The 17,608-nt window shown below is 42.1% G+C and overlaps 1 protein-coding gene across 5 annotated transcripts in view; it reads right to left on the bottom strand.

Annotated features, from left to right (window-relative positions):
• The window catches only part of DYM (dymeclin), a 212,582-nt gene that overhangs the window by 20,243 nt on the left and 174,731 nt on the right, over positions 1 to 17,608 (bottom strand). For all 5 annotated transcript variants that reach the window (XM_040090375.2, XM_040090372.2, XM_040090376.2 and 2 more), the window contains one exon: positions 14,178 to 14,291. In XM_040090375.2, coding sequence (XP_039946309.1) covers positions 14,178 to 14,291 — 114 coding nt within the window. The remainder of the gene's footprint in view (positions 1 to 14,177; positions 14,292 to 17,608) is intronic.

Genomic DNA, 17,608 nt, shown 5'->3' with positions numbered 1-17,608 from the left:
TCTCATTCCTGAACTGCAGAATCACTGTACTCCAGTCACTCACCCAAGCAGCATCCTCCCAAGCTACCTTGGATTCTTGTGCAATACCCATCTCTGATGCATTCCTTCATTCTGGAATGAAACGTGCTTCCCTGGATTTCAGTAATTTAAACAAGCTTTCTGTATGAACAGGATGCATCTTTCCTAGAGAACTGTAACCTAACTACAAGTAAGATGTAAAGGAGAGAATAAAAACTGACAATGTATCTGATTTTGAAACTACAACTTGTCACCGTAACCCTGATGCCAGTGAAACCCCTTGCCAGTGCTTCTGAGAATCCTACATGTAAAGATTTCCTATGTTATATTTGCATTTATATGATTCAGTTTTACTGCCTATTACTCCAAAATAGTAATTTTCAGCCAGTTCTTTATATTGCATGTATTCAAGAAAATTGAAGAAAGGTGAGGCTCTGGCTCAGATTTTCCAGAACAGCTGGGGCTGCCCCTGGATCCCTGGCAGTGTCCAGGGCCAGGCTGGACAGGGCTTGGAGCAGCCTGGGGCAGCGGAAGGTGTCCCTGCCCATGGCAGGGGTGGCACTGGATGGGCTTTAAGCCCTTTCAACCCAAACCACTGGTTTGGTTCTAAACTATTTGGAGCTTCCCCAGATGACAGTAAAGGTCTTTTTGCGATCCTGACAAGTTCACTCATTTTTCAACACACAATGCAAGTGGATTTGAGTGTTACTGGGCCTCTGATGGCCTTGATCACCATCAGCCACTCACTGACAGAATGAGGGATCTCCAAGCCATTGTGTCTTTCCTGATTCACAATGGAAAGGAAAAACATTCTGAGATTCTCAGGAGTATTTATGATACACTACTTTAAAATGGAAAATTATATTTATACTACTAAACCACAAATTTTTAAAAGGAAGGAATGCTAAATGTTTAATATTTTTATGTTAACTTGAGCAGCAGACACAGCTTGGAAAACAACTGAATGTTACGAGCCTCAGTTATGTCAGTAATGGCCAAATCACCCACTTATCCTCCCCTGCAGCGGCTCAGGCTCGCAGGATGCAGGCCATGAGCAGGGTCACTGACTGGCACCAGCCCCAGGAGGATCCTGCAACACCAACCAGGTCTCAGAGAGTGGCAGATGAGGCTTACACATTGCTTTCACAGGTTGTGGACGAGCTGTTTTCAGCCACTTTTTGTTTATGGAACAAAGGATCACAAATTGCCACGGAGCTAAATGAGTTAAGAGAGCTCCAAATACTTTCACAGTGTTTTGCTCATAATAAAAAGGAGAAAAAACACTCTACCATATTAGACTGCAAAAATTCTGTTTACAAGATTTTTGTGTAAGAAGCAATGAAATTAAGTGAGGCTGCATTACTTGGTGCTGCTATCAATTAATGCAGCAACCACTTCCAGACATAATAATTACCATATGTGCGCTGTGCTTTACCTCTGGGCTTTGTAATTTCATACATGGGAGGTTACAACTATTGATTGCACTAAAACAGCGTTACAAGAGACATGGTTGCACAAACTGATATGATTCAAGTGGTACAGGAACAGACACCTGCATCCATCAGCAGACAGCCTGCAAATGGTCATTTCTCCATCCCCTCTTAAATACACGGACACAGAGTGTGACACAAAAACAGTATTGCAAAAGGAGCGAGCTCAGCTGATTAGGGACAAAATTAGGGGATCTTAGGAGACGTATGTTGACCACTGGATAAATGAAAAATCCCCAGGAGTATCTCCTATCAATATAAATAAATTAATAAAACCAATCTGGCTCTTTGTTTCTCAATGTAACTTGCACAGCTGAGAATTTTCTCATGTTTAGGTCGAATATTAGGAAAAACTTTTGACTGAGAGGGTTGACCAGCCTGGCATGGCTGTCCAGGGCAGCGGTGGAGTCCCCAACCCTGAAGGGGTTTAAGACCTGTGTGGATGTGGCTCTTGGGGACAGGGGTCAGTGGTGGCCTGAGCAGTGCTGGGGGAACAGCTGGACTTGATGGTCTTAGAGGGCTTTTCCAACCCAGATGGTTCTGTGATTGACCAGCACTGCCCTGCAAACTTCAGAACCGCCGGCAGGCTGGAGAGTCACGCAAAAAATATGCATTTGCATTTTTAAAAGCGCATTTGTTTGCTGACAACTTGATCCATAATGAAAGACAATGGCCTTCAAATAGCATCTCAAAAGCTGAAAACCTGATCCATAATGAAAGACAATGACCTCCAAGTAGCATCTAAAATGAGTGCTGTTTACCTTGCCATTACACAGGTGGGTTTGTAACTATATGCAAAACTAGCAAGACACTCAGAAAGAACGGCACTTGGGGTTTTTTTTGTTGTCATCCTATATACATAATTAAAGACATATTTCTATTCAATTCTGGTTAAGCTCCTACAAGTTATGTATAAGTTATATGTATAACTTAGGCTTTAAAGCCTCCCTTAAACAACAAAGCATTGTTTATGTTTTTAATAAATCTTAATTTTCACTCCTTTAATTCAGAAGACAGTTTTTTAAGCAAGAATACACTGAATTCAGTAGGCAAATCTTCCATTAACATAATTCAATTGCCCTAAAATAATATTTATAAAGACAGCGGTAACTGTGATGCAAAGAGCTAAATGTAAAAGGCAAAATTATCCTGCATTAGTAGTATATTCATAAAGGGTGAGAGCGTGTCAGCAATTTCCAGAAACCTTTAAAAGTAGGAAGGAACCTGGCCTTTTTTTCAGCAAAAGCACTAAAAACAAGCACCAGGCACAAAGAGTTAACACATTCTTCCTACTTCTGAGAGCAGGAACGGGCCGATTTCGTCAGTGAGGTTTGGCAGCGCGCGAAATCCTGTAACCAATTCCATTTCCTGATAAATGAACGGTCCGCAGGGGAAAGTCAGCCAGAGGCTTTGGGAACTGCCGAGCGCTCAGACATGACCGAGAGGCTCCTGGAAGGAGCCAGACTGTCTCTTCGCTTATCGCCGCCCAGCCGAGCGGCACCAGCTCAACGCCGGTGCTGCCAGACTGCGCTGCGAGCCCAGGCCGCGGCACAGCCACTTCAGCCGCACGGGAGACCCCCGGAAAAATCAGAAAATACACCAGCCCCAGCACATGCCTGACATCAGGCTCTAGGAACTCTGAGAACACATGGCCGTGTAATACGGGCGTTGGGATGGGACTTGTAACAGTCCGCATTGTTTATGTGTTTCAGAGCCAAGTGTTAGGAGTGACTCGGTATTCTGGAGTTGAGGATCTCATCCCCACCCTTCCAACAGGAAAAAGCCAAATACAGAATGATAAATCATTCATTATTGGTTAGATTTTGGCATCAGTGAGGCTCTGAAGGAGGGGTTTTCAATTGGAGCTATAGGGTGCGTCGCCTCGAGAGCTGAACGTCACTCTCAAGTTCTAAAACGTTCTTCATTTTGAGCTACAAATTCACTTTTTAAAAGTTATCTTTATAAATGTGACTAATAGTCTAACTGAATGTTAGCAGTAAATATCAGCTCTAATAGCAAAATGACAAATGTGCCTCAACCCAAGATCAGCCCCAACTTTCTGATCTATTTAAATACCAACTTTTCAGACAGAGTTAACCTGGATGTTTGTTCACTTTTATATTATTACAAATCAGTTCACAACTCTTAACGTTTTTACAGGAAATTCAAGTAGCTTGACACACACAGAATTGAACTTTCAAAAGTCTAAAATTTGAGCTTGTTAAAAAAAAACAAAACAACCCTGCCAGTCTGACCCCTGAAGGGAATTTAAAAGAGAAAAAAAAAAAAAAAAAAAAAAGAAAAAGCTCAAATAATAACTTCAGGCCCTTCATTACCAAAATCCTGGGTAAGTTTTCAAGTGGCTCGCAGGCTTATAATAGCAAGGACGTCTGCAATTGATTAGCTCCCCCAGCACAACCAGATGTCTTGGTGACAGGGAGAAAGTACTGTGGGTTTGGAGTTTACTGAGATGCACAATATCCCATCACTGAAAAACAAAATAACAAATGGGAAGGTGGGGAAGCTAAAGAAATATTATGCTTGTTCTCAATGTGTCTGAATCCAGTTTTACTGCATGTTCTAGTTCTTTGGAAATCCCAGGATGAATTCTTTCTTGCTCCCAAATAAAATGCCGCAGACTTGGTTGAGCCTGTCCTTTATCACAGCATCACTACTCATTCCTTTGCTGGGATTTTTGGGTGTTTTCTGCTCACGGCTGCGACAAATACGAGCTAACACATAAAAGAATGACAGTTCTCTACATTCTCTATCTGCACAGGTTTGCAAACAAGGTACGTGGCTTTGGAGGAACACCAGAGCACTGCTTCAGACATAACACCCGTACGTAGACCAAACACCCCTTTCCTGCCACTCCTCCCCTGACTTTAACTCACGTTTAATTAATGCACGCTTTAAACCTCAACTGAGAAAAGCGGTGGGAATATCTCAAGGAGATACAACAAATATCTGCTATTTTTTGGAGGATTTTGATATTCACAACTCCGCCACCTTCAAAGCATCCTTGATCCTTTCTGGGCTGCTGCTTATGCTTCCACCAAATACTGCAATGACTCCATGCAAAGAATTGCATAACAAGCAAGGAACACTGCTGCAAGAAAATGTCTTCTTCCTGCTCTCTTCAGGATGTGGCATTAAAGTGGAGGATAACACTGCAGGTATGGAGTGCCACAGGCTGGCTGACAAAAGCAAAGTTCAGCTCTTAAGGATTAATATTTTTATCACAGAATTGCAGAATAGTTTGGGTTGGAAGGAAGTTTAAAGCTCATTGCATTCCAATCCCTTGCCATGGGAAGGTTTGCCCATCCCAGGTTGCTCCAAGCCCCGTCCAGCCTGGCCTTGGACACTGCCAGGGATCCAGGGGCAGCCACAGCTGCTCTGGGCACCCTGTGCCAGGGAGTGCCCACCCTCACAGCCAGCAATTCCTTCCCAATATGTAACCTAAACTTAAACAGTCCAAGTACATTGAAGAGGTTCAGATGAGTAAGTGAGTAAGTGAGATGATGTAAGTGAGTCTTATTTGAATTGTAACCTGTGTAAGAGAAATTATTCACCAAGAAGGGTGACAAAATGCAAACTATTCAAGACGAGAGTGAGCAAAAGCTGATGGATTTGATGTGGGTAACCCAAGTCACTCCCAGCTTCCTTGAGCTGACTGTGCACCTGCTACCAAAGCTCTGCCTCCGTCCCATTGCTCCTTGAGCTGCTCCTCTCAATCCACCCCAGCTGAGGCGGCTGAAGGTCATGAGCTGACAGACCCAGTTTTGCTGCTCTGTTCACAGGCAGCACAGGCAGAAACACAGCTCTCATGACACGAGATCCTCACCGGGCTGCTGACCATGCCACCAGCTCCACTTTCTAAGCTACCACGCAATCAATGCGATTCCCGCAGAGCAGCAGCCAGGGAAATCAGGGAGAGGGCAGGGGAACGTGAAGCACAGTCCCAGTCTCCTCCTAACTAGTACCAGTCACTGTGAACCACACACTCCCCACCACGGGACACAGAGAGCCTTGGGGCCTGTCTGGTGTCCTGCTTGCATCACGCCTGGTACCATCTCCTAAGCACGAAGATACAGCCTGACAATCTTGAGAATGTTGGAGCCATCCCACCAGCAAAACTTTCCAGCGGAAGCCGGATTACCCCCATGGAAATGAATGCTTCAGTGAACTAGGAAGAAAACAAGACTGAAGTTCTCAATTTACTCTTCATCTCTGAAGAAAAGCTTTATACCAGTGGTCTAAGTTGAAAGCACAATTACTATTTTCTGTTCAAAGGGATTTTTGGGTGCTTTACAATAAGAAACTGATATTACATGAGAAACAGTTTAAAGATCAGAGATTCCAAAGTTTGCTAATGCTTTTTTTTCCTATGTTGATGCTGCAGTGATGTTTATATTACTTTTCAATAGGGAGGTGTCAGAAAAGCATTAATATGTTTTTAACTGTGTGCCAGGCAGACAAGCAAAATAAAATAGCTGGGTTTTTTTCTTGTTCTAGTCAACAATGCCAAAAATTACTGTTTATTTTTCTCCGCCCCCATGAAAGAATTTATAACCACTGAAGTAAACTCAAGTTAAAAAGCCGGTTTTAATCCCAAAACTGACTGACAGCTGCTGTGTAAAAGCAAACCTAACTTGTTTGGGTTCTCAGAAGCATTCACACTTGAAAAATTTAGTTTCCTGGAATCATTTGAGGGGTGGTTTTTGGTGCCTATTTTTTTTTTTTTTTTTTTTTTTTGGTCCCTTTCCCCATAATGCTACAAAAATAATTTAAAGAATGTGTGATACTGTATAGTTTTCACACTCGTAAGGCAGCTGGGAAAAGGTGGAAAGCACATCCCCTTTTCAAACAGCCTGAAGAGTAACATGTAAATATGGTGTCGGTTACAGCGTGAGTGAACTCTCTTTGGGAGTGCCAGGGAGAGGTTGTGAGTGCCACGGTGCACACCACTGCTGCTAGGCCTGGCAACACTCAAGCAGATAAAATACTCAGCTGTAACTAAGACTTTTTATGCAAAGGGACCAGTCTCACACCAAAGAAACCCAAATCTTGACACGTATGACAGTCAAAATCCATGCAAACACTTATGGGAAAGGGCAACTGTAGGAAGAGTTCTTGTTAGTTTCTTTTTCTTTTCATATAAAAATATGAAACCAAACTTTGAAAAATAAATAAATAGGCTTGATAAATGACTCACCAATACTGCCAGCCTATGCCAACATTCCAAACACCTTGAGTTCAGCAATATGAAGCTCTGTGCATACCAACTTACAAACTACATTGATTTCTCTTTCCTTAAAGTCTCTAAGTTAACTGATTCATTCCATTCTACCTGAAGGATGCTTCTGAAAATGAAGTGTTGTTAGTATTCAATCCAACTCATCAGCTGTATTTGCATTACATATGGCTACAAACAAAGCTCTCTAAAGACTGCTAAAATCCACTTTTAACCATGGAACAACAGGAGTCATCACATTTCAAAGACTCTTGAAAACTTAAGTGTTCAAAAGCCATGTAGATGTGGCACTTGGGGACATGAGTTAGTAGTGACCTTGGCCACCTTCGGGGAATTTATTTTTGAGGGCTTTTCCAACCTAAACGATTCTGTGATTCCATGACTTGGAATCCACATGTGGCAAAGTGAATTTATTTTGGCCATTGGCTTTTTCAGTGTTAAAGCAACGAGGCACATAAGCAAATTTTTTTTGTTAACATGCTATGTATGGTAACTAGCTACTGAACGCTACTTCCTACTAAAGTCATATTTCTGTGGAAATGATTATCATATTAATGCTTCAAATTGAGGGTGGTATTTATTTCTGAAGTAAACCCCCAATCTGGGATGATGCCGTTATTTTTCTTCCTGTAAGGTTTCAAACTACAAAGCCAAGAGTTCCCATACAACGCATTATGTCAGCAAGTATCTAACTTCAAGCACTATAATAATCACAGTTTTTCCATAGTATTTTTCACATACTTTAGATCTTGCCTACACACAAGTTTGCACCATTTAATTAAACAGATTTAAATGATAGAAACTCCTGCTCGGACATACTTATTATAAAGTGGTGTCATGCAGTTTAGTTTCAACTCATTCTCACCAATTTAAGTAGCGAGGCTTACATTAATTGAAAAGCACCTGCATAAGGGTTTGCCCTGGCTCAGACAGACAGACAGGTTTATAATCCCACTGTAAGATTAGCCAGAGTCAGCTGAGTGCAGACATGTCTTCGACTGCTCACAGTTTCACAATGATAAGTTATTTTCTGACCACAAATCCCATCAAAACTTTCAAGATCTTTTTTTCCCCCTGGAATTTTGATTACCCAAAATAATACTTCTCAAGGGACGCAGAGTATATTCTTCTCTACTCAAGGTCTCTGAGAAGCTGACCTCTAAATCAAATGCCTTCAAAAGAAACATGAGTTATTGCCCATCACTTACAGGTCAACTCACGGAAGCAGGGAAGTCTGACATCTTAATTGAGGGTATAAATTGTCAGAAGGAAATATACAATCCATAAATACTCTTATTCTTAGCATATGGTCAGTGCTCTGGAAAGGCCCAAAAAGCACTTTGTTTAAAACTTTCTTACACTTCGGTCACTAATCTGATCTTCTTCAGGCTAAGGGTTAACAGCAGCTGAGGGTCAGCAAAAGGAAGTCTGTGTTGTAGACGCCTGCCTAGCATCAGACCTAAGGATGTATTAGACACAATCAACTTCCACTGTAATAAGAACTTTGACCTTTGAGCCAGGGGAAAAAAAAAAAAAAAAAAGAAAAAGATAAATTAAATATCAGGAAGAACTGCATGAATTTATTTTTTAAGGAAGTTTTCTGTCTCTCTTGCTTAGTGCTGTGCCCTGGAGCACTGTAAAGGAGCTGCTGGTCTCTCTAACTCCTCTGTCCCTACCTCTTCATGGTGTCACACAGAGTTAATTTGTGCATCATTCCACCAAAAATTTCACAGCAGCATAAGTGTTACGGCAGTAAAACAAACACAAGAAAGCTGTACATAGCTTTTAAAGCAATTACAGATCTGCCCAAAGGTTTAATTTGGATTATTAAAGACCATTGGTCTGGATCCTGAATCCAGCATCTTGCTGTGGCCAAATAACAACCACTCAAGACTAAGGACAGCAGAACTGTGGGGGAAAAACAAAAATGTAATCAGGAGCAATTCTAATGGAAGATGGAGCAATGGATGGTTTCTTGGGATCAACAGGGCGCACATATATGGAACACGACTGATTTCCTTTGCCACCTGGGCTGCTCTGCAGGGCTGTCCATGTCCTGTCTCTCTGCAGGTGTGATGGTACCACTGACTGCTCCTCCCTGGGAGGAGCATCTGCAGAAGCAGGAAAATTCTTTCAAAGAGAGCTCAGTACCCAAGCCAAGAAATCGTTTAGGCTTCTTTGGTTTTGGGGATTCCATACACACTTTCTTTTATGGCCGTTCCTGATTTCTGATTTCCCATGAGCACAAGTCTGATGAGGAGCAGCTGAGGGAGCTGGGAAAGGGGCTGAGCCTGGAGAAAAGGAGGCTCAGGGGGAACCTTGTGGCTCTGCACAGGTCCCTGACAGGAGGGGACAGCCGGGGGGTCGGGCTGTGCTCCCAGGGAACAGGGACAGGAGGAGAGGGAATGGCCTCAGGCTGGGCAAGGGGAGGCTCAGGGTGGACAGCAGGGAAAATTTCTTCACATAAAAGCTCTGTCAACCCCTGGTTGCTGAGGGCAGTGTTGGAGTCCCCATCCTGGTAGGGATTTAAAAGCTGTGTGGATGTGACACTTGGGGGCATAGGTTAGTGGTGACCTGGGCAGTGCTGGAGAAATGGTGGGACTTGGTGGTCTTGGAAGGCTTTTTCAAGCTAAATGATTCTGTGATTCTATCAAAGCACCTGTGCTTGACATCCCCTCTTGAATTCCCTGCCACCTCAGTCAACCACCATGTTCTTTTTATGATATTTTTTGTAGCTGAACTTTTGGTGCTGGTGCTGCTTTCACAGGGTGATGTGCCAGGGGCACACAGTTCCTCTGGTCCACCTCCCAGGCAGTATCTGCCATCACCACCATGACAATTCACTTCTCCCCTGTGCTCTGGTGCCTCAGTGATTAGAAGCCTTTTTCAGTGAAACAAATGGAAGCTGATGGAGTTGGAAGTACATTGTTAATACAAGGGGAAACCTATGAGAAGTGCTTTTAACACCTAAAGCAAAACTTGTTCTGTCAAGAGACTGAAGGCTTTTACCTCTGCTCCTTTTACATATTCTGTGAAATTTTAATGCCCATCGAACTCAAATGCACTTCAATAAATATTAAATTTTGTACCATATCAAAAACGTGAGAGTTGATGGCATAATGGCACGTCTGCATAGCACACAAAGAACATCTGACAGAGTGCACACTGATGACAAAATACTAATTGACGTGCGGAGAAAAGGAGTAGGGGAAAAACACAAGCAGATCAGAAAATGCTCGTGAAAAACAAATCTCCGTCTTAAGTGGCTTAGGTAATGGGAACTTTTCTTTTATAAAGCATTAAATGTGGCCTCCCAAGTGTGATCATTCTATGAAACCAAATGTCAGCTTCCAGTCACTAGCTGGCATTTGAAACAAGTTTTCCCACTTATTGCAGAAGAGTTGTTATCTGCTGGCTAACTCCCCTTGAAATCCTGAGATAAGTCACAGGCTCCAGACATGGTCCCGCTTCTCCCACTCTCCTAATCCTGAAAGTACAGATAGTTCACCAAAGGGAAGGAAGGCAGCCTGAGAACTTTAAAAAAAAAAATAAAGAGAAAGAATGAGGCTAATTTTCACCTATCACTATGATCTCTAAATTGCCTTTAATAAGCTTCTGCAATATAGCAGGGAGCCTGGATTGTGGGCTGCTCGTCTGAGAAGGAGACAGCTCTATCTCCACACCATGGCTTCTGCCTCCATCCCGGGCATATTAACTTCATTTATCTCCTCCCACAGACTGAGGGAGAAATAACCAGCTCTTGATTTCAGCACCTGCCCTTTATCTCTCTGTTTGTGCAGAAGTCTTCTAAAAGGCTAATTGCTCAGCTCGGACTTTCTTGGCCTTCCAACAGTACACAGCTAAAAGCATATGCTTAAAATAATTTTAATTGTATTGTTTGTCTCCAGTCAGACTGCTCCAGGACTGGAAGGAAAATCTGAGTTAGATCTCCCATTTCCCAATAATTATTTGCTAATAAAATGCAGGATATCTTTCCTAACACAGACACACATACATATATATATTTATCCATGACCTAGTGCTACCACATACACTCACTTGCATGCATCCCGTCTTGCTTCCCACAGTGGAAGGAGCAGGAGCACCAGGGAGTGCTCCCAAACTGATAAGCTCCATTATGCAGATGAGGATCACGGCTCTAAGTGCTGTTATTTTTAGTTGACGTTGATTCATGTTTGAACTATGGGCAAAGCAACAGACTCAGAACCTGAACACATGTAGCACCTCCTGAATGCTCACTTCCTCAACAAAGGCCAAGATAAGCAACTTGAAAACATTCACTTGAAAACATCCGTGCATACATTAGGTACTCACACGCCAGAAAAAAACATCATTGTCTGAGCTGCAGGGAAGTGAGTGAGTAAAAGTTATGCCTCAACCCTCATTTTCCAAATCATATCCCTGTTTCAACTGCCTCCCCCAGAGTGCTTCAGCTGAAGATGGTTATTTCTAGGAGGCAGGAATAATGTCTCTGCAGGGTCTCTTGTACTTTATAGCATTTCACTATGCTGTGGCAAAAGGCAAGGATGGCTTGAAAATTAGTTAGCAATTAACTGCAAAGCTGAAATAGATAGATAGATAGACAGACAGACAGACAGATAGATAGATATACACACACACACACACATATATATATATACACACATATATTTCCTTGGGATCGAACTCCACAGCTTCGCACACTGGAATTACGTGTAGGTTGTGTCAAAACAGATGCAACAGATTCACAGTTCCTCCAGACTTCGTCCATAGTGGCTGAGCACAAGCTGCCCCCGGTCTTGGGGACAGCTCTGGGCCCCTCAGGACAACAAGGACACCGAGGGGCTGGAGGGTGTCCAGGGCAGGGAAGGGAGCTGGGGAAGGGGCTGGAGCCCCAGGAGAGGCTGAGGGAGCTGGGGAAGGGGCTGGAGCCCCAGGAGAGGCTGAGGGAGCTGGAAAGGGGCTGGAGCCCCAGGAGAGGCTGAGGGAGCTGGGGAAGGGGCTGGAGCCCCAGGAGAGGCTGAGGGAGCTGGAAAGGGGCTGAGCCTGGAGAAAAGGAGGCTCAGGGGGAACCTTGTGGCTCTGCACAACTCCCTGAAAGGTGCCATCAAAGCTGGTGTGGGTAAGGCTGCTCCCACCCATCCAGACTTGCCCAGAGAGTGTCATTAAAGATGTAAGGATTAAAGCTTTCTCCTTTATTTTGCTGCTGAAATGCCTCCGAGTTGCCAGAGTTATTGTGTAACTATATCTGCAGTCTGATCTTAATATGAGTTTGTTGAGCTTTAGAATAGCTTCCCCTGAAAACCTCAGAGACTGAAGCGGGAAGACCTGAGGAACTACTGGGAGACTCCCAGGAGAGAGGCATGAGGACAGAGGGCACAAAGACTCACAAGGCCATTTCTATAGGAGGGTAACGTGCTGCTCCTCATCACTATCTGTGCAAAGGAAGAATGTTATTTGCATGTACAAATGGATGCATGACAATACGTACATACCTATCTATCTATCTATCTATATCTCTATAGCTATATTTATACAAACACCCCACCCCCAGGTCAATGTCACCTTTTCTACATGGAAAAGTAAACTGCTCTGGCCAAACTGCTGCTCAGCAGAAGTATAAAAAAAAGAAAAAAAAAAAGGAAAAAAGAAAAAGGAAAAGGAAAAGAAAAAATAAAAAGGAAAAGAAAAAAGAAAAAGGAAAAGAAAAAAGAAAAAGGAAAAGAAAAAAGAAAAAGGAAAAGAAAAAAGAAGGAAAGGAAAAAAGAAAAAAAGGAAAACAAAGGAAAACAAAAAGACAAAACCCAGTAGGTGTAAGTGGTCAGTATATAAGATTGATGTGTCAGGCTGGCTGTAGTCCCTTTGTAAGTCTGTCCCAAAACTCAAGTGCTCCAGAGGAAAAGGAAGTGCTCCAAGCAACAAGCATCCTTAAAACTGGAAGTAGTTGACTGTTTGGTGAGGACTTACAGAGCTTGGCACACGCCAAAAACTGCTGGTTTGCTGCTTTAAGAGGCAATATATCATTTTGAAAACTGTATATTGTTAGTGCAGAAAATTGAAACTTGATGGGATTTCACCCCAGAAACAGCATTTCTGTAAATTGTGGCATGACACGTCAGTTGATGTGGCACACTCAGTAACTAAGAAAACCTTCATTTTTTTCTAAGCAGTGAACTTACTTGGTGATGGCTCTGTGTCAAGAAGGAATCACTGTAGCCTCAGTGTAAGAGCTTTTAATTATCTGCACTTAAGAACAAGTTGTCATAGAAACAGCCAAAGTTCCAGCGTTCCTCTGTATTCACAGCATCACCACGTAGAAAGGACAACCTGAAGGGCTGGATTTGGATCCATGAGCTGCTCTGTGGTTACTCAGCATACTCCTGTACTGCAGCTCAGGACTCGGACTCTAGACCAACCTCTCCTGAAGGAATGCAGTCAGAGTGATGGAAGATGTGCTATCTCAGGGACACAGGGAACTGCAGGAAAGACATTAGTACATGCAGCCAGCTAGAAAATTCCCACTGGGTGTTTTAAAATTACCAGCATATAAATAAATGACCAGCTGTCGCCAGTGGCCGTACGGACTCAGTGTGCCTTATTTGAGGATATTTTACTAAAGTTATCGCAGAAGAAATGGTGCTCTCACTCTCTTATCACAGAGTAGCAACAAAAATAGTTCTGCAGAAAACAGACAGTATTTAAAACACACTTGGCATAACAGAGAAACAAGATTCATTGTGTTTAAAAAACACACACAGCTCCCGTTTGCTTACTTACCCACTTACACAGATTTCTTTATTGCAGTATTTAAACATCACACAGCCACTAATGGATTTTAGCCTCACAAAACCTGTCGAGTTGGTAAATCCCTCAAGAGATTTGAGAGGTTCTCAGAAAAGCATGGAGGGGACTGCTCAGGATTATACAGAAAGCTCGTCATCATGTTGACCAGACCTACAGGTCCTGAACTGATTTTCACTAGGTTGGGTAATTCTTAGCTAAAGCCCCCCAAATTTATCTTTTTAGCATTTCATATAGACCTAGACAGAGGTGCAGAACACTAGAGACAGGAAAGAAATTAATCAAAAGAGAGAATTATCTATGTTTGGTTACAGCATAACTAAACAGATGGGGAGAGGAGCCTGCATCTTCATGATATGATGAAGAAAACCTTAGCTTCAGCAAATTTTAATTCCTCCACGTGCTTCAATTTAATAACTAATCACAAAAACTCACCCAAACACTTAGCAGAAATTAGGAATTTAAATGAAAACATACACATATGGCAATCGACAGTGTAATCACTTATCAGTCACTAATGAGAGGAAAGATGATTTTTTGAAGTTACATAAAGGGCATATATGTGTAATTGATAGGAACAGTATACTTTAAGTGATGAGGTCTTGAGCACTTACTCTTAGCCTGTCTTTGGGCAAAGCAACAGCTCCTTGCTTGATGATTTCCAGAACTCGCTCCACTGACAGCTCAGCTCCAGCTTGCTCTAATCGGCAGCTGAAAAAGCTGATCACCTGGAATGAAACATCACAGCACATAAATAAATAGGAGAGATCCAAAGATCAATTTATACACAAAGCTGTCTTCTTTTTTGGCACCGCTGTATCTGCGCTTCTTAAAAGAATAATCACATTACTGTCTATGTCACAGCCAGGGAGACTTTGCTAATGTCAAGTTAGCACAACTCTCAGCATCCTCCTGCAGTCATTTTTAACAGACAGATGATTTTACAATACAACACAACTGAATTAATAAATTTACATTTTCAAGTACTGTGCACTGACATATGCTTGTATTTCTTTCTAACAGTTCTGCCCGTCAGGCTTTGGAGTTCTTCCAGTCTTTCTACGATTTGAGCTAGAAATTTACTTTCACTGTAAAGTATTAAAGTAAAATCATTATATTTTCACTGACTTCTGGATAAAAGGTTTTAAGACAACTGTTAAGTATCCCAATACGAGGGACTACATTTCCTGGGAACTTGTGTAGCACTCAAGGCCACAGCAAGTGGACGGTGAGAAGGAAGTCCATAAAGCTCCTCTTCTACCCAGTATCCACCCCTAGTACCACACACACCTTCCACATCCTGAATCCTGCAAATTTCCTCTCATCTTCCAGACATCCCCTTGGTGAAGCCAAGCTGATTTTCCCCATATTTTCCTTCCCACCCACTTTTCTGTGACCCAGCTGGTCCTTGTTAGCTAGAACTCAGTTAGGTCAGGCTTCAACTTTTATCTCTCTCCAAGCTCAGTAGGTCACACCAGCAGCAGACATCCCACCGGCAGTTATCCATGTGGGACATCAGAAAACCGCCATTTCTATAACTCCTTTCATCCAAAAAGAGGACACTTTGCAAACCCCACCCCTTATCCCAGGGACACTCCTCCATCACACAGGGGATCCAGGACTCAAAAAAAAAGTGGTCTGGGGAAAAATTTCAACACCTACTTAGAATCCTCTGGAAGTACCACAAGAGGCCCTTGGTAGAGTCTGTCTACACCAGAACACCTGGCTACCCCTGGGCTGAAGGCAAGCATAACACTGATGGTAGGTTCTGCAAAATCCTGTGAGCTTTCGACACGCTGTGGAAAAATACTGATGTTCACTCGTATCTGAATCACAGCCCCAGTCCATCGAGTAATCTTCGATAATTCTCCCAAGTAGAAGGGGGGAAAATACTTTTGTATTATACTACAAAATCTCTGCTGAGCTCTCTTTGTTCTGTAGTGAGACACAGCTGGAGCCAGAAACCATTACCCTAATTATGCCTCCCAGCTCAGCTGCTGTTCATAAAACAAAGACAGCTGATGGCTTGATTACTGTGAGATTCAAATTTGTTGTTCCTGTTTGTGACTTCCCCCACAGAAAGCCCAGCCCTTGTTTTGAGCTGGAAGATTTGCTGGGATCTCTAGAAACTCTTGCACCAAGTGAATGAGGCAGAGGCAGACTAAAGTTGCTGGAAGTTGTCTTTTGGGGTTGTCATGGGATTGCGGTGTTGGCTTTTTTCTTTTTTTTCTTCCTTTTTTTTTTTTTTTTTTTTTTTTTTTGTTGTTTTGTTTTTTCTTTGGTTTTTTTTTTTTTTTTTTGTGTTTTGTTGTTGTTGTTTCTCCCTGTTTTATTTTGTTTCTAACAACAGAAGTACGGAAACCAGTCAAGAGAAAATTCAGGTTTAATATTCTGCGCTGTGCCTATGATTATCTCCATACTTGAGCAGAAAGGGAGAATTTCACTGCCTCTGGCAGATGCTGCAGGTAGGCTTTTACATTCTTAGAGATAAGGACCTGGTAGAGCACTGTGATCTCTGATCCTTAGGAAAAAATAGGACTAGGAAGGTGTGCTGAGTTTACAAGCAAAGGAGCTGGAGGGAGGGACCAGAAATAACAGAGTAAAACAGCAAGAAACAGCTTGTGCAAAGAGCGTGAGGACCTCTGAGTGAGGCTGACATGGTTTTGGCACAGAGTTTGGGACAAATTGCTGGTGGAGGATACATAGCTCACAGAGGAACAAGCAAGTTGCCCACAGACTTTGAAAGAAAAAACCATCTTCCTGCATTTCAACACTCCTCTGTTGTCAGTAATCACTGGTGAAACCCGTCCTCGCCAAGGGCAGGCTCCTGCAGAGAATCCATCCCAGTGGCACTGCCTTGTTAGCTCAAGTTCTGCTAAACCACAACAAAAGCAAAACTTAATATTTAGCTTTTAACCAAAACGATAAAATACCGTCATAATGCAAACAAGTAAAAAAAACTGAATGAAGCTCACAGATACTCCTTGAATTCTGACGTTTCCTATTTTGGGAAGTCAAACCCTTCAATCTTAACATGTTTTTAAAAGACTTATGTTTTTGTGGTAAAGGTACTAATCTTCTTTGGGTTATATTTCAAGAGAACAAAAGCAAGACAGGCTTCCAGTATTTTTAAGCTATGTCAGCATTTTAGAGAACTCAGAATGGCTATTTTGGATGTGTAGTTGATGACTAAAATTAAAAATATCTACTTTAATAATGGTTTTTATCTCTAGGAGTGATTTGCCTTACTACTTCAAACAATATAGAAATTAAATACCTTTAGTTTGGACCCTGAGAGCACAAAGCCCCAGTGAGACAGTGAGCTACCCAAGAGTGTCCCAATGAAATAAGAAAACAGAAAATCAAAAATAAAAGAAGATGAATTATACAGAGGATATCCTAAAGAAGGCATTTTCTTATTAGCTCCAGATCAGGAATAAAACCAAAAAGCATCCAGTTTTACATCCTTCTTGCCCAAGCTCCAACCTCTGCAGCAGAGTCTAACTCTTTTCCTACTAACTAGTCAGACATAAAAATACAAAAGCTCAACAGCATATTAAGGAAGAGTAGCCTTTTCCTTTGAAAGAGCTTTAATTATCTTCTACACTTAAGGAACAGAGGTGAATTTAAAATAAAAATGGAAATTAACAGATCCCATTGAAAGTAAAATGAACCAGAAAAAGTAAACTGGGCGAATAAGCATTAAATGAGTTTCAGGTTTTGGTATGTTTTAAAACTAACCGAGCATATGACTTTATGAATAGGAAAACCCTGGATCTTAGTGCAAATAAACAAGGCTGAGAGATGGTGTCTTCCTGATACTCTGAAAATTCATTTTCTCCTTAATTATAATAGAATAGATAGATAGATATTCCTATTACAATATAAAAGAAAGACTGCTTAGAAAGAAGAGTAAGAAGAAACTTCACAAGTACTGTGAATCACTCTTTTCCTAGTCAGCACTGAAAGGCCTCTCCATGAAGGAACATAACCGATTCTAAGAGCTCTCTCTCCAGTCTGGCTTCCCTATTAACAGAGATTAAAA

Source organism: Hirundo rustica, chromosome Z, assembly GCF_015227805.2.
Source record: "Hirundo rustica isolate bHirRus1 chromosome Z, bHirRus1.pri.v3, whole genome shotgun sequence".
Taxonomy (NCBI): Eukaryota; Metazoa; Chordata; class Aves; order Passeriformes; family Hirundinidae; genus Hirundo; species Hirundo rustica.
This window is presented reverse-complemented; position numbering and strand designations above follow the sequence as displayed.